Source organism: Ochotona princeps, chromosome 14 (assembly GCF_030435755.1).
Source record: "Ochotona princeps isolate mOchPri1 chromosome 14, mOchPri1.hap1, whole genome shotgun sequence".
Taxonomy (NCBI): domain Eukaryota; kingdom Metazoa; phylum Chordata; class Mammalia; order Lagomorpha; family Ochotonidae; genus Ochotona; species Ochotona princeps.
Window position 1 is genome coordinate 37,283,553 of NC_080845.1, and position 20,376 is coordinate 37,303,928.

Consider the following 20,376-nt stretch of genomic DNA (forward strand, 5'->3'; position numbering starts at 1 on the left):
CCAAAAAGGTAGATTTTGATGCGTTTGACTACTGCCTTATGTAAAGTGTCTCTGGGACCACAGACAACACAAACAAGGTTAAAATAAGTGATCAGGAGAGCATATTTGCAATGTACATAATATTAAAGTCCAACTTATATAAGCAATTTATACAATAGGACAATTTATAATATCAAACATATGAGTACTAAAAAAGCCTAAATGCACAATAAACATAAGATCAACCTTGCTCTTAATAATGAAATGTTTTTTGCTTTGAGAGTAACAAAAATAAAGGTGCATCAAGTGATACAGATAGAGGACAAAGATAGATGCAGACATGGGATTGGGAAGATAATGCTTTTGTGTACTTTTGGACAAAGCACATGTTGAATAGCCACTTCAGAGGGACATTTTTCATAGAAAATCCCTTACCCCTATGTATAAGGCAACTGTATTTGTTCATGATAGTAAAAAGAAAAAAAGAACCTCTTAAATGTCCATTAAATTGGAGTAAATGTTATGCTTTATTTCTAAGACTGTTAACAGAAGTTTTAATGCATACATCAATCACAGCTAGAGAAATTAACCTGGGTAGAAAAAATGTTTATTCAGAAGAATGATATGTATGCATGTATGTGCCTGTATGTCTATACATATTAAAATGAGAAAATAGTAAATGGAAGGTTACATGAACTCATAGTCCAGGTTATCCCTGGGGCTAAGGGAATAAAAATGAATTAGAGGGGATGGCTCAGGGGATTTTGATATGCCTGTTACTCCTAACTCAGATCAATAGAATGGCCCAGTCCCAGCTGTTGCAGCCATGTGGGGAGGGAACTAGCAAATGGAATATTGATTTTCCCCATCCTCTCCCCATAACTCTGTCTTTCAAAGAAACATTTTTTAAAGTATCTTTATATTAACAGTACTGTCCCAACTTCAGGAGTCACCGTTAGGAACAAGAGTGGCTGGAGAAACACAACCTGCTCCCACATCTATTGTTGAGGTAGTAGAGAACCAGCTCTGGGTATTGGCAAGAGGCCATATAACCCTGAGTCTAGTGGAAGTCAGTATGAGCAGAAACTAGCTCCCCTTTCCAAGAGCTATGCAAGTGCACAGATGCAGCTCTTATTCACAAATCAAAATAGAACTCTGCTTAATGATGGAAAAACCTCTACTATTATAAAAAGATTGTATCAAATTTTAAATGGCAGTCAGAAGCAAAGACCAGTAGTTTAAGTCATTTTATTGTGTGCATGTGTGTATACATCTATATACATGCACACCTATATATGTATCTACACACACACACACACACACACACACACCAAGAATTGCCTGCTATGAAAGATTTTCAAACAGAGCTTTTAGGATTAGGCTTGGCTTTTAGGATTAGAAAGATCTACCTGTAATTAAGTCAGCATTGTTTGCATACAGATACATGCCAGTTCTTAAAAAGTGTCCTGCAGCTGAATAACATAACCCTAGCAAATCTTATTTATGTCACTAGCTTATTTAATAAACAAGGGAATGCACATTTTCCCCGTCTTACTTGAATCATGCCAATACAAATGCAGCTTTCCTTACACATTGCAGGCAATTAAAATGACTCAGGGAAGAAAGCAATTAGCCAGCATTCACAGCTTCTCACCCTTCCTGATTTCTAAGACACAGTCTCGATGTTATGGTGGCTGAGTCTCTGGCAGTAGCAGGCTGGGGTGGCCCCAGTTACTTACCGTTACTGAGGGTCCAGGCTGTGAGGTCTTCACTCCATTCCCCCTGGGCCTTGGTGTTGACCCTGGCTCGGACTACATACTGTTGCCGAGGGTTCAAGTTGTTAAGCAGCACTGAAGTCAAGTTGCCTGGCACTTTGATATTTTGTTGGTCATTTTTATCTATCACAGATCTCCTTTCCACTTCAACGTAAAAGTCATCCTCTGAGCTCGGAAATATTGGTTGCCAGGTCAAATTTAGAGTGGTCTGGCTTTTGGGTAGCAGACTGAGGCCTCGTGGAGGAGGAAGTCCTGGGGGAAAAAAAAACACAAAGATCATGGAGATGTTTACATGGAGAGGAGGTAAGGGAAGGCCCAAAGAACAGCTCCAGAGAAAAATCTTGGCCTCTACAATATGAAAGACAATTTAACATTCTATCAAAGAAACACAAACTAGCAGCCATATAGTATTCTTTTCCATACCAAAGTATCAAGTATTTAAAATAAATGTAATATTCTATTTGAGCGATTATAGTGCAGAAATACAACCTCTTTGGAAAGTAACTTGGGGATATTTTTCAAGAGCACTAGGAAGAACCATATTCTTCGGCCCTATTATCTGACTACTGGGAATTTAGCCTAAAGAAATATTGCAAAGAAAGAGACAAGGATAGGACATGAAGTTGTTCCTTATAATATTATTTATGGTAGCAAACAATTACAAGGAACCAAAACGCTCAAAATTGGGAAATGCTTCAATAAATAATCATATTATTTCAATGGATTAAAATAGATTATTAGGAAAGCTAGGCAAGCCCAATAAGAAATATTTATAGTTCATCAGAAAAATCTCCGATTACAACTTGATAAAAGTCATCTCCATAGTTGATGAAGGATAGGAAGGAAGCTGATAAAAATTGAAAATAGTGGATGTACCAAGGTTAAGAAAGGGTTATGGTTGCAATGATTTAAATATAATTTGCCTTCTACAAACTCATGTGTACAGTGTAATTCCCAAATTCTTATATTAATGAGTCTAAAAGGTTAGCAAATTTTTCCAACTATGGCAGTTAGAGGTAGGACATTGGGAAGTCTTATCTATGATTTAATCCTGTTGGTTCTGAGAGAGAGGGGAAAAATAGACACATATTCCCTGTGTCTCGCCATACCTTGGGGATACAGCTCCTCAACCTTGAACCTCCTTAGCAGCCTGCTTCAGGTATTTCATTATAGTAAGGAAAAACTGATTAATTTAGCAAGTAAGCATTTAATAGCTTTGTTACAATTTTAAGAAATTTCATGTTACTGCCCCTTCAGAAGGAGAATTTCTGACACTGCAGCAGCTGTGTTGGCAGGGCAAGGCCTAAGTCTGCTCTCATTAAAAAAAAAAAAAAAAAAGGCATTGCCTGTGACCACACACAGCCTGGACAGAATAAGCACAGAACCTACCAAACAGGTGGCTGAATGGAAGCAATACAGCTTTAAGATCAGAGAGACAGGAAATGTGCTACTTTGGTTTTGCAAACCATGGGCAATTTTGTAACCTCTCCAATTCCATATGTAAAATGAAGCATTCATCTTCTAGACTGAGGAGGAATAAAGGAAATAATACAAAAATGCTTGGCAGCCGGCATGATGGCTCAATTGGCTAATATTCCACCTGCACCAGTTCATGCTTCAGCTGCTCCACTTCCCATCCAGCTCCTGGCTTGTGGCCTGGGAAAGCAATGCAGGATGGCCCAATGCCTTGGGACCCTGCACCTGCATGGGAAACCCAGAAGAGGCCGCTGGCTCCTGGCTTCAGATTGGTTCAGCTCTGTCCTTTGCAGCCATTTGGGGAGCAAATCAGCAGATGGAAGATTTTTTTTTTCATGTCTCTTCTCTGTAAATCTGCTTTTCCAAAATATAAATCTTGAAAAAAAAAAGGGAAGGGAAGGGAAAAGAAAAAAGGAGAAGAGAGAAAAAGAAAAAAAGGAAAAGGAAAAAAGAAAAAAATGCTTGGAAGACCTGAGGGTGTCTGTTAACACTGGTTTCCCCTTTTTCCTCCCTGCCCTCCAAGTCTTGATTTGTGTGGACAAAAAAAAGTCTTCACTTTCAGTTAATAATGCTAAATTGATTTTCAAATTTCAGACATAAAATCCTTTCAAAAATGCAACAAAAACCCTATAATTCCACATTCTCAGTTGGCATCTCATCCCTGGGGGCCAAAATAGGTTCTTGGGACATGAAAACATTTGTTATTATGATGATGATTTACAAAGACCCATAGGACAGACATACACAGTATTACTGTGGCATTAAAATGTCAAGGAAGTGAAGTTTATAAGGACAAAAGAATCTTTGAAGATTCTGTGAAGAGGTTAAAACAAACAGCCTGAGAAACATTGCTGCAGCTCTTGGTGAGGGGTGGAAGGTTCAGCTCCCATCCGGCAGCAGCAGTTCTGAACGGAATCAGAGTAGTGAGAACCAGCCACTGGCTGTGCACTTGCTCCGCACTGTGCTGAAGGCCTTCCTGATCCTTTCTCTCTCATCTTTGCCAACTGACAGTGATGACATCCATCGTTATGCTCACCTCTGAAGTGCAAGTTCTGTGGGATATAAACCTTGGCAGTATGGCATTGGAGTTTGTACATCAGTTCACTTGCCTATACCTACAATACCGATACACTTAAATGGCAGGATGTTAAATATGGAACGGTTACTAAAGGACTATACTACTGTGATCATGGGGTGGGGGAGGGATGGTGACAGGGGAAGCGATGGGAGGTGGAGGGAGGGGAGCAGGAGAGAGAAATATCAATAGCTGCAAAATTGCATCATGGAAAATAATAATAGATCAATAAACTCTATGGGTATGTGCCACAAATTAAGCCAGCAGTTGGGATACCCACATCCAAGAGCAGTGTGGACTTGAGTCCCTCCTCGGCTTCTAATCCAGCTTCCTTCTGCTGAGCACCTTAGCAGGTGATGGCTCAAGTACCTGCATCCCTGCCACCACTGCTGGAGACCTGGACTGAGTTCCTGGATTCAGTTGCAGCCTGACCTGTTCCTGACTTACATTAGAGAGTGAATCAAGGGTCTAGAAATCAATCAGCTTCTCTCTCTCTCTCTCTCTCTGTCTCAAATCAATAAAATTAAGTTCTCAAATAAGCCACCCACATGCTCAGAAAGGTTTGCAGGGACAATGTAGAACTGACAAGATTTTTTTTAATTGCTTCCTAAAAAAGATCTGCTTATTTTTATTGGAAAGGCAGATCAGATTTATAGAGAGAAGGAGAGACAAAGATCTTTCATCCGCTGGTTCACTCCCTAAATAGTCATAATAGCCAGAACTGAACTGAGCTGAGCTGAAGCCAGGAGCCAGGAGCTTTTTCTGAGTTTCCCATACAAGCTTTGGGACATCCTCTACTGCTTTCCCAGGCCATAAGCAGGAAGCCAAATGAGACATGAACTGGCACCCATATGGAATCCTGGCATTTCCAAAGTGAGGATTTAGCCATTGAGCCATTGTGCCAGGCCCTGGAGCCAACATTTTATAGAATCTATGTAAATCCCCTAAGCCAGTCCTTTTCCCTCCCTTTGGGGACATGATAACCTTAATCCTCCCCCAATGCCCCTTTCTGAAATGGGCTCAGAATGTATTTTCTTCCCTCCCCTCCTGGATTCCTTGGCTTTCAACACCTCAGTCAACACACACAAACAGTGTAACTGCCAGAAGAATTTGAAAAGGAACAATCAGCAAAATTCACATGATGGGAAAAGAAAAACCTTCATAAGTTTCCAAGCCAACCCTGAGAACTACTTTGAAATGTTCCAGGAGAGTTGTAAATACATCCTGGCTGGAATGTATTCTGAGGGCTGAAGACAGTGCAGTGCAGGTCTGTGAAGTGTTTTATGGTCTGTTCCATTAAATACTTTCCATTTGAGTCAAAAGATGACCTTCCCTTTTGATTCATCAACACAGACCTAAGAAAGAATTAACCTGATCACACATAAGAGGCTTCTTTGAAGCTGGTTATAGAGGTATTCCTTCTCCCCTTAATTCATATATGGTTCCTGGTTTTTTGTTTTGTTTTGTTTCAATATTCACAACTCAATGTGTTCTTAGGAAGATGTTTTGAACTTGTGCAATGCTTCTAAGAGGTCCAGAGCGGCTTTTGAGTCCGACTGTTTCTTTAGAGGTCAGATGAAATTAGGTAGGGTAAAAAACAGACAAAAGAAAAATTAGGTAGGGTGTGTATGTGTGTATGTGTGGGGTGACAGAAATGGGGAAAGCGAGCTCTGCTGGAACACAGTCCCTGCACAATAGCAGCTAGCTGTCCATCCTCATGCTTTCTCGTATATTCTGCCTCTACTTTTCTGCTGTTAATGAATAGACTAACAATAGGAAAGAATATGAATTTGTATGAGAAAATGATGCTTTTGGGCTTCTGGATAAAATAAACACAGAAGCAGAAGAACATAGAGCCAGATGATGTAGTGATGTGTGGGAGATCACCCCTGGATCTCTGCCTGCTTGGCCTATGTGGGAGGTCATAGGCACACGGCACACTGTGGGCCCGGGGCAACCCCCTGACAATGGTTTCAGCTGAGATCTAAACTTGACCTGTTGGCTGGCTATACAGACAGAGCAGTAGGCTGCACTCCAGTCTCTCTTCTCTGTCCTTGGACAAGCTTTGCTGGGACTTCATTGATAAGCAACTCTGAGACGCCAAAAGCAACTCATAGCCTACCTGCCTGTGACCTGAGGCATACCTTCCAACTTGTGTGTCGTACCTGACCTGTGACTTGACTGAAGAATCCAGAGAGATAGACATGCCTTCTGGCCAATCACAGTGTCATTGTTGTGTGGGAGGACTGTTGCGAAATGCCCTTCTGCCTTCCCCTTTCCTAGTCTGTATAAATTTGTGCTTGCTTTACAATAAACGGGCATGCTCTTTTAGACTCTTTGGTGGTTCTTGCAGATGAAGAACATCGCCTTACCCCCTCGGTGGTTTTGGGGACCTGCTGGCAGGAAGCCCCCAAGAGTGATGACACACTGAGACTACTTTCCATCTATAAAATGAGGAAGATGAGAATGCTTAACCTCCAAGGTAATGTGAATTAAATATTTGTGAGTCATTAATTCTGTTATGTAGTTGATACTTGGTATTTACTGAGTACATTTACAATAACTAATTTACTGGTTGTTTAATACAGGCCAGAGGAAAAACTACTTAAAATCCAACAAAACCAACAAATAAATTGAAAAGACTGACTTTTAAAGCACTTTCCAGGAGATGGCAATAGAATGATTACATGTAGTAAACAAAGCGAAGAGACAGCCAAGAGAGCTTTACAAGGGTCACCCTGATTTTCAGAAGAGGAGACCTGGGTAGCAGAAAGCTGGAGCCCAGGTTAGCATTAAACAGACTTCAACAAATTCAAGTGCTCTTGAATTAACACAGAAGATCACCAGATGTTGAAGAGCACAGATAAATCAAGAAACTTTTTCTCATATATTGTTTAGAACATGTGGACCTAGCATTAGCAATTAAAAACATCACTTGGGAAACCCACTAGACATGCAAATTATAACTCCCCAGCCCCACCTCCACCCCCAAACTACTGAATCAGAAACCCCAGGGCAGTTGACCAGCAATCTCGTTCAACAGTCTCTCCAGGTGATTCTGATGGCTGCAATTGGAAAACCACTGACTAACAGAGACTCAAAGGTAAATATTGCAACACAGAACCTAAAGAGATAAAAGTGACTGCCTCCAGCAAACAGGGCTGGACGGTGGTAGAAGCGAGGGCTGTTCTGTAGATGAAAGCTTTTCATTCTATTTGATGTTTTAACCATGTACATGGATTATTTTGAAAGAGTAGAAATTGTTTTTGAAAATAAACACACTGGGATTTCTGAAGCCTGTGTGTGCCAGGAGCAGGGCCTGAGCCCTTAAGGAGGAAACAGGAAGTGGGGCGTGAAATACAGGAGCCAAGGCTCAGCATAGTTGCTGCTCAGTAAATCCTGAGCCCAAGGGATGGCCCTGCCTTCCTGAAGGCTCATCTGCTTCCTTCTCTGTCCTCTTGGCTGGCTACAGATCCCCTCCCTCGGGGACACAGACCAGGAGTGGAGCCCAAATAAAGGAACAGCTTGGCTCAAAGTCACTAGGCTTCCTGTCACTTTCCCACCCATTCAAAAGCAAACTCCTTCCACCTCCCTCCCCACCCACCCACTCACACGCCACCTCACCCTTCCTGGTCTTCCTTCCTTTTTCCCCTTCCGCCCACTCCCACTGGGTCTGTAAAAAAAAAAAAAGCCTGGTGGCTTGAACTGACCTATGGAGGCTGTGGTGAAGCGGCGCACAGGTCCGGGATGCCCCTCTCCACCCTCGCCTCGGCGGACCAGCTGCACACACAGCTCATATTCTGTCCGTGGTTCCAGATAGCCAAGTGTAACGATTTCATTTGTCACTGAGGAGAGGACAAGTTCAGACATTTCAGCTGACATTCTCTTAAACTGGAGTGTTCATTGTTGCAATGAAACTAATTTTCGGTATTAAAAATTGCAATGTCTTTGTCAAAGAGAGAAGCAATTGCATCTTCAAGATCTTGTCATTGCTAATATAAGGAAAGTTAAGATGCTCCTTTTCAGCAAGCCCCAGAATTCTCAGCAACTGTATTCCCAGTGTAAACAATTACCTTTCACCATGACCAGTCAAGACCAAGTAACCTTAAAAAAGACTGGAGATCTCAGAAATCTGGAACCAACTACTGCTAGAGATAATGACTCAGGACACAGGTTGGTTCTGTGTCCCCAGCATGCAGTGGCTTCACAGGGCTAGCCCCAGAACTCAAAGGCTCCTGCACCTGCTCTGGACACTTTACAATGGAATTCATTATGGCAGCCACCAAACATGAGGTGGAAAGTTAAGCAGAGAGAAGGGATTTTTCTCTCTTTGGGGGATTCCCTTTTCTCCTGGTGCCACATCCACAGCATGGCTTCCTGTACAAACCTTACCTTGAATGTGACGCCAACCTTCATGATCATTAACAGGCTTGTACAGAAGCTTCTTGGATTTGATGGGTCCATCTCCGAAGTAAGGCTCAGAGCTGATGTTGATGATTGCAAAGTTGTGTCCAGTGTCAATCACACTGGGGGCATTCAGAGGCTCTGGAAGAACTAAAGTTTCAGCACAGTGGGATGAGTCCTTGGGCATGGGGGCTTTATTGTCCTATGTGAATACATAGAAAGCGTTTCGCATATCCCACCAAGTTAGTCCCCTTAGAGTTTTTTGCTCAGATCCTAAGCAGTCACTTGCTCTCTGCTTTGCTCATGGTACTCCATCCCATTATCCTTAGAACCTGAAATCTGTGTCATGACCTGCCAGGCATTGCACAACAGAACCCGTGCCACTTCTCAGCCAGCTCTTCCTCTGCCCCAGAGACCACAGTCCTACCAACCTTTCAGTTCATCCAACACATAAGACACAAAGCTCCTCTTCATCTTGGGTTCCTTGTTGATACTGTCCTATGCAAGAAATTCTCTGGACGGTAACCTAGCAGCTAAAGTCCTCACCTTGCACATGCTGGGATCACATGCTGGGATTCTACTCCTGGCAGTCCCACTTCCCATCCAGCTCCCTGTTTGTGGCCTGTGAGAGCAGTTGAGGACTACCCAAAGCCTTAGGACCCTGTACACACATGGGAAACCTGGAAAAGACTCCTGGCTCCAGATCGGCTCAACCGCAGCCGTTGCAGCCGCCTGGGGATTGAATCATCAGATGGAAGATCTTCCTCTCTGTCTCTCCTCCTCTCTGTATATCCAACTTTCCAGTAAAAATTAAATTAAAAAAAAGATAGGTGAGTAAATTTATTAAATCATCATTCACTTTTTTTAAGGTGTTCACAACAGGCGAAGCTGAGTTGAACCAGAACCAAAGCCAAGAGCCAACAACTTCCTCTGGCTCTCTCACTTGGGCACAAGCTCCTAAGGCCTTGGGCCATTCTCTACTGATTTCCAAGGCCACAAGCAGGGAGCTGGATGGGAAGTGGAGCAGCCAGGACATAAACAGGCACCCATATGGGTTCGCAGCACACGCAAGGTGAAAATTTTAGCCACTAAGGTATTATGCCAGGTCCATGGTTAACTTCTATGATCAAGTAATCCTACCTGTCTGTTTAAACAAGCAGATGATATTTTACTGCAGCCATTAATGCCAATTTATATGCTTTTATCAAAAGTGAAACAATTGTACTAGAAGCTTCTTAGTAACCTATCATGTTATTTTTTTATAGAGAGGCAGAGAAAAAGAGACAAGTTGGGAATTCCTCTCAACTGATTTACTCTCCAAATGCATGCAATAGTCAGAGCAAGGCCATGTCAAAGCCAGTTGCCAGGAATTCAATGCAGGCCTCCCATGTGGGTGGCTGGCACCCAGCTTCCTGAGTTATATACTGCCATCTCCCACTGTGTGCATGAACAGGGAAATGTATCCACACAAGGGTTGGCACTCAAGCTCAGGCGCTCCGAAGTGGATGTGGGTTTCTCCGTGCCTTAACTTCTACACAAAATGCTCAACCTCTTTTTTTTTTTTTTTGCCTGTTAACATGGTTTCTTGAGATAAATATTCTAAGTTGCAAAAATCTTAAGTATATAAAGGTACTAAAAAGAATTTTTGGAAAATAGTAAGGTAGTGAGGCAAATTTCTTTGCAAACACCATGAAATTCTGTATGTTTTCATAATACTAGTTTTCCATGAACTTTTAAAAGACCCTTCATATTTAGCTCAAGGTATTTTTTCTATATATGTACCAATATAACCACCATACAAATTATGATACAAAAAGTTTCAGATGCACAATAAGCACCTTTTGGCCCTTCCTGGTCAATATCTTCCACCCAAAGGTGAGGACTATCTTGAATTTTGTCAATGAAAATTAGCATTGCCTAATTTTTACTCTATTTAAATGAAATCACAAAGCATATACTTCCTTCTGCGCATCCTTCTAAGAATCATTATTTTAATTTTCCAACTAAAATGATTTAATTATTTGAAGGCAGAGATAGAGAAAGAGCGTCCTTCTGCTTCTTCATTGTTTAAATGTTTGCAGCAACCAGGGCTGGCCCGGGCTGAAGCCTGGAGTTCCATGGGTGGCACTCAATGGGCTTGAGTCATCCTTTGCTGCTGCCCAGGGTATGTATTACAAGGAAACTGAAATTGGAAGTAGCCAAGATTAGAAACTGGGCACTCAGACGTGGTGTGCAGGTGTCTCAGGTGGCATCTGAGCTGATGTTCCTAATGCCAGTCTCCCAAACCGTACAATATTATGGGCAGAATTGTGTTCCCACAAATTCCATATTTTAATGCCTTCACCCCTAGTGCCTCAGAATAACTGTATCTGGAGACAGGGTTCTTAAAGGGATAAGAAGTTACACTTCAGTCATTACAGACAGTCCTAACCTAATCTGACTGCCAAAATTAAACGAAGATTAAATTGGGACATAAATGTTCAGTCAAGACCCCAGGAAGACCCAGGGGAAAGGTCACCATCTACATGCCAGTGAGGTCTCAAACAACAAATTCTGCTGGCACCTTGATTTTCAACTCCTGCCCTCCAGAATTGTCAGAAGATACGTTTTTGTTATCTAAGCACCCAGCTGACCAAGAAAACTAATATGTATCAATATTGAATACTGTAACTCATTTATCCCTCATCACTTTGGACATTTATGTTAATTTTTTTTAAAGATTTTTTTTATTTTTTATTACAAAGTCAGATATACAGAGAAGAGGAGAGACAGAGGGGAAGATCTTCCATCCGATGATTCACTCCCCAAGTGAGCCACAACGGGCCGATGCGCGCCGATCCAAAGCCGGGAACCTGGAACCTCTTCCGGGTCTCCCACGCGGATGCAGTGTCGACTGCTTTCCCAGGCCACAAGCAGGGAGCTGGATGGGAAGTGGAGCTGCTGGGATTAGAACCGGCGCCCATATGGGATCCCGGGGCGTTCAAGGCGAGGACTTTAGCCGCTAGGCCATGCCACCGGGCCCCATATTTGTGTTAATTTTAGGTTGGGAATATTAAGACTACAACAGCTCTGAACATTCTTGAAAGATTCCTTTTTCTAATGCATACATTTATTTTGAATACATATCCAAGAGTAAAACTGCTGGGTCATAGGTCGGAACATGCATAGCCTTGTCACAAATTATCAGGCTTCCAAGGTGATTGGACCAATCTATATTCTTATAGTAAAATCTAATGTTATCAGTGACTTAGTCCTGAAGCTGTGTCTGTGTATAGCTGTTGAAAGCTGTGTCTTTTATTACAAAATATAAGTTAGAATCTGTGATTCTCCTGTAGATTAGTAATTTTTTAAAAAAAAAATCAGAAGAATTTATTCAAGAGAGAGAACATACACACAGAACTCTTAATTGCTGGTTCACTTTGCAAATGTTTTCACTGCCTGGTGGTTGGAGCCCCAAACCAGGATACCAATCCAGGTCTCACACAGGTATCAGGAACTCAACCACGTGAACTTCTACTTGCTGAAAACTTGCAGAATTGGGAGCCTGAGTTGGGAATTGATCCCAGACACTTCAACAAAGGACACATGTATCAGCTGCTAAGCCAAGCACTCATGTCAACTCAGTGTTTGACTTACTACTCTTTTTCCACGGGCAACAAAAATTCCAAGAAGCTTCAAAGTGAAGTAATTTGTTTTGACTGCCTGTGATTTGCTTTCTTCCAAAAACATTCCAAGTATAAGAAATGATTTGGATAATGTGAACATTCTCCTAAACAATTTTTTCTTGTAATCAAAATACTAATAAGAACGCTGAGATGTTTTACATTGCTTATCAAGGCAAAGAATCCATATGTATGAGGTTTTATTTATCATACTCTTATTTTTGGCTCTTTTTATTTTAAATATGAACATGTTCTGAGTATTTGCTTCATTTTATTTATTAATTTGGATCCATAAATGGTCTCTGGGATCTCCCCCAGAGATTTCTAATCAAGTAGTGAAGTGGGTCAAATACCAACCAGCTTTGGTCATCTCCCTTCCTCATCTGGAACACAAGAGACTTTTACTCTAAACAATCTAGAGAAGGTGTTGGGTTTTGAATCAGGAACCACAGGTTCAAAACTAGGTTGTGCTGCTTACCAACTGTGCCACCTTATACAAGTTCAACCTTGTATGGATGAGTTTGCTTGTTCATTTGGTATCATGGTACGAAAAATTGTTGCCCAAGATAAGGTTTTTTTTTTTATGTAATCTGGTATCTTTCCTCACTGAAGCCAGACAGCTGTTAGGTGTCTTATCTAAATACATTCACAAATGCATCACCCCATTTAATATGAATTTACCTCCAGTTGATTCCTTCTGTTCAAACCAAAACTGTACACACATCTTTTCAGGTTAATTGAGACATTAATTAATAGCAGAAAGTATACCCATAATACTAAGTATGTGAAAAAAGCATTCACATTAACTATATACCATTGCCTGGGCTTCTTCAGATCTAAAGAATAATCTTCAAAACAGAGATTCTTTCTAGCAATGAATAGGAAATCACGACACTGATGTTTATGAACTATAATCACTCCTGGACACGTTGTGCCACAAAAGTACAACCAATTCTCACCATCACCCTTAAAGACAGATAAAAATACACTTCATTTACAAATGAAGAAATGCTCAGGGAGCTTAGATTCATTTGTTCCAGGTCACAAACAAAATTACTAGCTGTTAGAGACAAAATCAAATCAGGACCATGCAACTTTACAGACTGAACTGTCTGCATCTCCTCATTATATTTCCATGTGTATATATATCTTTAAATGACTTGGTATTCTAGAAAATCCCCTCCCTCCCCCAAGAGATTCTAGTGATTGTTTCTGCCAAGCAACACCTCTCCCCAGGAAGTCACAGTCACGGAGCACCCAGGGTACAAGGGCTTCCTCTGAAAAAGGAAGCTTACCTTTCACTGAAATGTTGAAAGGTTTCTCCACCATCCCAGCCACGGTGTTCACACTGCACACCCAAACTCCTGAGTCACGGGGGAGGATCTTGTAGATGGTGAATATGGCTACTGAGAAATGATCCGTATGGTTAAAGTCTTTTGGCTGCAAAGGTCAAATGCAAAAAGATAAAAGTTTCTAAGGAGACATAAACACAAAGGTCCACAGCACTGACCCCATCTCATTGTTTTACCAGAAGTTTTCTAGGGAGAGTGAGAAGCTAAATGCAGTGCTACTCCAATTACTGGCTCTTTCCCAAAGCTATTGTAGTAGCCCTAAAGTTTACATTGGATTGCTGCCTCCTCAGATCCTGCTGTTGTATTTGTGTGTTTGAAAGTGTGGGGTAAACACTTACAAGCCAGGAGTTTAATTCCTTTTAAATTGCCCTCAGTGACATGCGTGTCTTTCCTGTCCTAATAGAGATGGTTTGGGGTAGAGGAAAAACAAAGTGACTTCCTAAGTGTTTGACGGGGCTGTCAGTGCTGGTATGGTGGGAAAAGTAAGGGCTGCAAAGATACATGGACCTCTCCCATTTAAACAATTCTTTGGTTACATAATCTCACACCACCAGTTTCTGCTTCTTCAGGAAGGAGACAGACAATGCCGACAAGAAGCTACATGCAGTGTGGTGAACCATTATGATGTGTGGCCATTACTTGTATTAATCCATGAAAAAGCCAAGAGGAATTCTGGAAGCAGTCAATTCTCTCCACTGATGGATTTTTTTTTTTTTGAGTGGAATCAGGGACATCTGACATGTGGTAATGGCACATTCTATATAGCCTGTTCCCAAGAGATCACTGATACGCTGGTTGACTCTGGTAGAGTTGATTGATATTAAGTCATCTTTGACAGAAGAGACAATTATCTTAAAGTGTTTACATGAGAACTCAGCTCCCTGAAGAGCATGTGTAACACAGAGTAGTTTGATGTGGCTACAAGCTGTGCTGGCTTAAGGGTAGTTGGGAGAGAGGAAGCATGTTGGACAGAAAGCTCAGCGTTTTCTTTTTTTCATATTAGTATGAATAAAATATTCATATAAATATGAATATATATATATGGAGAGAGAGAGAGAGAGAGAGAGAGAGAGTGAGTGTTAGTTAAGTGTTTTCTAACAATAGTAAGTGCTGTGTGATACCGGCCTGATCAGTGCTGAGCACCAACAAGGAGGGCCAAGTGAAACAGCAGGGAGACCCATGGAATGAACTCAGACCTGGAAAATTGCATGAATCAGTTTCTGAAGTAGAGTTGTGGGGAGCAGATTCAAGACCTGCCCATGGTGGATGTGCAAGTCCATGTCCAAGGTGGATCACGTTGAGCTCTCCTTTTCTATACTTCCCTAACTGCTGCTCTAAGAATATACAGAAGTAGAACAGTCCTCAAAGCTGTCCCCAAAACATGTCCCACTATTATAGGGAAGCACATGAATTTCCTACTGACTCATGGTTTCAACATCCCTATGAAGTTATTGTACCACTTAGTCTTCCATATCTGAAGAGTTAGAGGGGTGGGAATAGCAGGAGGAAGCAGACAGAGTTCTCACCCCCACACAGCTGCACTGCTTAGTGGGAGTTACCATGTTTATCACTCAATTCTGCTACCTCCACTTGGTGGCAAATTCCTCACCTCCTATGGTGGCACCAACCACACAATCCGATCTGCCTCCCATGGAAACTGGCATTTTAATCAAAGCTAACAGCACACTGATCTGGAAGGATGCAAGCCCTGAGTGTAATCCCAAGTGACTACACTGAAACACCTCGTGGAGTCAGGAGGGTAGATGTCTTCTTACATGGAGCACTGTCCCATCTGGCTTCACTAGCGTCATTTCTTCATTAGCAGGTAGCGGCCAGCCAGAGGCTTTGCAGACTGGATTAAATTTACCACTGTTTACTTCTATGTGATCTGGCAGATCCTCTATCTTGGGGGTCATCCTTGGCAAGCCTGAATGAAGAAAAGCAGCACTGTGAAATCTGTCATTCAGTAACAATGATAATAATACTGATAACTGCTCCAGTAAGCCATACACTAGATAAGACCTCTGTAAATATCTTGTCTTCACCATCACTAGTAAACTTGTGAAGCATACCCTTCACTGGAAGGGCATGCTCCCTCACTGGTCCTGGAAGGGGCTCAGCACTCCAGTGATCATCCTGACCAGCCTCATCTCTACCTGGATTTCAGATTCCAGGTTTGTTTCTAAGATAACTATTATAAAAACAAAACCAGAATATAGCTATTTCTTCCACTAAGCGAACAACTCTATGGTACTGCAGAAAAAAGCACTGTCTTTGGGTATGTGAGAAATATCTCATTCATTGGAAACTCAGCAAGTGGCAGACAGTAACAGGAAATGGGTGATTTAAATTATTTACATTTACATCAAGGTGAAGTGTAATAACTTCCCCAGATCAATTTCTAATCAACTACTAAATAAAAAAGTTGCTGCTAAGTATCTATTATCAGGTAAATGGGTAAAGAAAAGTGTGTGTATACACACACACACAGAGAATATTTCACCATAAAATGATAAAATTCTATCATTTGCAGCAAAATTATTGGAACTGAAGAACTTCATGTTGAGCAAAATAAGCAGGACACATAAAGACACATGTCACATATTCTCCCTTATTATGTGTGAGCTAAAAAAAGGGAGGGAGCGATGGAAAGGAGGAAAGAAGGAAGGAAGGAAGGACTGTAGGTAGGGAGGAAGAGAATTAATGACAGTATTGAAAGAAAATTGCTTTGATATTAGCAAAGGTGATGGTATCAAGACTTCCTGTCTAATATATGCATAATAGAAAATGAATAATTTGAAATATGATAATAAGGTTCTTAAATGTAAGGTCTTAAAGATTTTCACACTCAACTAAACTTGAGATGCGATCAGAAGATGGCCAACACTTACATACAGAGGAGATAGAAACCCCTGGGAGTGGCAGTTACTTACAAGGTTCTTCCCTATCGGTAGCAGGAAGAATGCTGTCAAGTTAAACATAGCAATACTGTTATTCAACTTGATAGTTTCTCAGGTCTACGATGAAATGGATAAGGTATGTGGAACAGAAAAGACGTGTAGCGTGGAGAGCTTATGTTTAGAAAAATGATCAATTCTCCTTAGCCAAAAAAAGCTATTCCAGAATGAAACCAACCAACCATGCGTTGACATATTCACTGTCCTTCATTGTCCCCTTGCACTTTCTGAAGTCAGCTGGAAGTAGAAGTGGAAGTGCTGGGGAGAGTGAAATAGCATAAAGGGGGCTACTCTCTGAAAGTACAGGACCCAGCAAGACCTTGGCAAGCCTGACCCAGGCTCTCGCAATCAGAACACAGACTTTGCAGCACTAATTGTGAAACATACAGGAAGAAGTAAAACTCAAGATTAATCCTTAAACTTGGCCATTTTAAATCCAATCTTTTGGTAGACTCAACACATTTCCTTCCCCTTCAGGTTGCTTGCTGATTCCTACCCTCTTAGCAAAACCCAAACCTGGGGAAAGAGTAAAATACCTATAAGCTAGAACAGCTTAAAGCCTTTAGGAAAACAATTGTCGGCATACATCTTCCCATGTGTGTTAGATATTTTTAAAACTAACAAACACAAAAACTGCTGGAGAGTTGACTCTAAAAGTAACACTTGTTTGTTACATTGAAAAGTTGAAAATACATAAAGATATGCTTCTGTCTATTTTGAAAGTTACATTTTAGGACAGGGATTAGCAAAGTTTTTCTAAAAACAAAGCAAATCTTATGAGCTTTGCAAGTCATGTAATCAACCACATCCTGTCCCTACATAATGCAAATGCAACCTAGACAATAAATGGGGTGAGCGAAGAATCTTCAAACAGTCATGGAATTGTGCATTATGAGGGAAAAAAATTGCACCAAAACAAGTTATCTTGTAATTCCATTTCCAAAAACTTTTTCAAGAATCCACATGTTGTAAATGGGCATAGCTGTTCACCAATACACTTTTCCTTTAATAGATGGCAAGCAATGAGCAGGAATGAAATACTGATGCACTACAGTATAAGTTTCCCAAAAAAAGATATGATAAAAGAAATAAGAAACAAAATACCACAAGCTATATAACCCCATTTTCAGGATACAAACTGTCAGGAAAAGTCAAGTTTACAGAGAAACAGTCAATGACTGGTTGCCAGAGTCTGAGAAGAGGGCAAAATGGGAGTTGCTAGGAATGACACAGAGCTTCTTTTGGTATGGTGAAAATATTACTAAATCATAAAATAAATTATAACATAATATTATACATTATATAATAAATTATAGTGGAATTATTAATTTGATTAATAATGGAATCATGGTTAAAATATTATTAAATCAAGTTAGAGTTCTGCAATTACCACCATAACTACTGAACTGTACATTATAAAGGGGTCAACATTAAGAAACAAAGATACAGCTCAATCAAGTTGCTAAAAAAAACACAGTGGGGCAAATTTGGTCAGTGGGTCAGAGCTTTATGGTAATTTCTGAACTGGAATTATAAGGATGCTTCAAAAAGCTCATTCTAAAATGGAATTATATGAGAAGCTAATTCTGGTGGAAAAGATGCTTAGCATAGTCTTCTGATAATATGCACTTTCACAAACTTTCTCCCTTATCTGCACAGGGTTCAAGATTTCTTGCATGAAGATAAACTTATCTTTTAATCCACTTGCCATGAACTATTCCAAGTATGTTTTGTTAATACTTACTGAGCATAATCTTCCTGACTTCATTCTTTTTACCTCTCTTTCAAGATATTCTTTCTCTAAATCCCTCTAAAGTAGTCCTGGAACACATATCTAAGGGAAAAGCTTGCTCTAGAGAGGAGAGCAAACAGGTAGGCAGAGCCTGCAGTTGGTCAGTCATCACTCCAGGCACAACAAATATCATGTGGTTTATTCCCAGTAGAAAGAGAAATGACCCTAGTACAAGGATCCACCCAAGGAAAAGCACAGAACATTGTCATTTAGGGGCTTTTTAATAAATTATTGCCGACTTCTAGAGGCCCACAGAAATGGTTCGAGAATCTTGGGATGAGGGTAAGGAATCACACCAGCAAAGCTGGATTCATGCTCTTGAACCCAGCACTGACCACAGTGTTACCTTGCTTTACCTTCTTTCTCACACTGCAGCCCCTGCCATCCTGGAGAGCAGAGGCATCCTTGGAACCGATCACACACATCCCCATTGTTGCAACTGCACCTCAGCTTGCAGTCTGGCCCATAGTAACCAGGGTGGCATGCTGCAAACAGACAGAAACCAGTGTCAACATGGGGGGAGCGAGGAAACAAAGGCCGCTGACAGCCAATGCTAGTTTTCTCTGCAGGCTCTCAACACTGCTGGTTCACAGAAGCATTTATGTGGTTTATCTGCATACCAGGAACTTAAAGGGCTAGAAAGTTTGACCAGCGCTGTGGTGCAGCACACTGCTTACAGTAGTGGCATCTTACATGGGTACTGGTTCAAGTTCCAATAGCACCATGATCCACTCAGCTCCCTGCTAATGACCTGGGAAAGCAGCATACAATGGCCTAAAGTCTTGGGACTCTAGACCAACACGGGAATCCAGAAAGGTCTAGCTCCCAGACTCAGACCAGCCCAGCTCTGGCTATGGCAGCCATTTGAGGAAATGAACCAGAGGATGGAAGATTCATATTCATTCATACATTCATACATTCATACATTCATTCTATCCCTCTCTCTCCCTCCCTCCCTCTTCCTTTCCCTCCCTCTTCCTCTTTCTCTCCATATCTCCATCTCTCTCCATGACTCCAAGCCTTTTCAATAAACATAAATTAATCATTAAAAATAAGAGAGAGTTCTGCTTTCAGAAGTGGTAAATGGGCATGTCTCAGGTCAGCTTTCTCACAGCTACAACACATTTAAAAAACAACTAAGGAAAAGCAGCAAAGGAAAGTGTGGAAGGAAGAAAAATCAGGCAGTTTCTGAGCAGAAATGGAAATTTGTGAGGTGGAAATGATAGATTTCATTTTTCAGCTTTTAGCCTACTGGTTGAATATGGTTGACTCCATGTGGGGAGGCTGAAACTCCAAAGACAACCTGCAGCCTTGCTGGGGGCCAGCTCCACAGTGCAGTAGGCAGAGCTTCTGCCTGTGGTACCAGCATCATATATGGGTACCATTTGGTGTCCCAGCTACTCCACTTCCAATCCAGCTCCATGCTAATAGCTTGGGAAAGCAGTAGAGGATGGCCAAAGTCCTTGGTCCCCTGCTGTCATGTGGGAGGCCCAGAGGAAGTTCCTGGCTCCCCATCAGTTGAACTTCAGCTGTTTTTTCCATTTGACGATGTGGAAGATATCTCTCTCTCTCTCTCTCTCTCTCTCTCTCTCTCTCTTTCTCTCTGTGTTAATTCTTTCAAATAAAAAATTTAAAAGGTTTAAAAAAGAAAACCCATTGCCTTACTGATCTAGCAAATCAGAGGACAGAATTGGAGCAGCCACTGCCACTGGAAATGAATTAAAAAAAAAAAAAACAGAAATAATCAGAGATGTCTCAAATATTTAGGTGACTTTGAATCATGCATGTTCAATGCAGCTTCGAAGCACTCTGTGTAAAGATAAAGGAATTCAAGTGAATGTGACCTGTTACCTGAGAGAGTATTCAGTTTGGGTCCTAGCAAAAGAAAGCAAGGCAAAAACCAA

The 20,376-nt window shown here is 41.2% G+C and overlaps 1 protein-coding gene across 2 annotated transcripts in view; it reads right to left on the reverse strand.

Annotated features, from left to right (window-relative positions):
- Positions 1–20,376, reverse strand: part of TEK (TEK receptor tyrosine kinase) — a 121,150-nt gene that overhangs the window by 23,024 nt on the left and 77,750 nt on the right. For both annotated transcript variants that reach the window (XM_004581062.4, XM_058672523.1), the window contains exons 7-12: positions 18,829–18,957; positions 15,499–15,650; positions 13,667–13,811; positions 8,698–8,859; positions 8,016–8,150; positions 1,719–2,006 (exon numbers count right to left, since the gene is read on the reverse strand). In XM_004581062.4, coding sequence (XP_004581119.2) covers positions 1,719–2,006; positions 8,016–8,150; positions 8,698–8,859; positions 13,667–13,811; positions 15,499–15,650; positions 18,829–18,957 — 1,011 coding nt within the window. The remainder of the gene's footprint in view (positions 1–1,718; positions 2,007–8,015; positions 8,151–8,697; positions 8,860–13,666; positions 13,812–15,498; positions 15,651–18,828; positions 18,958–20,376) is intronic.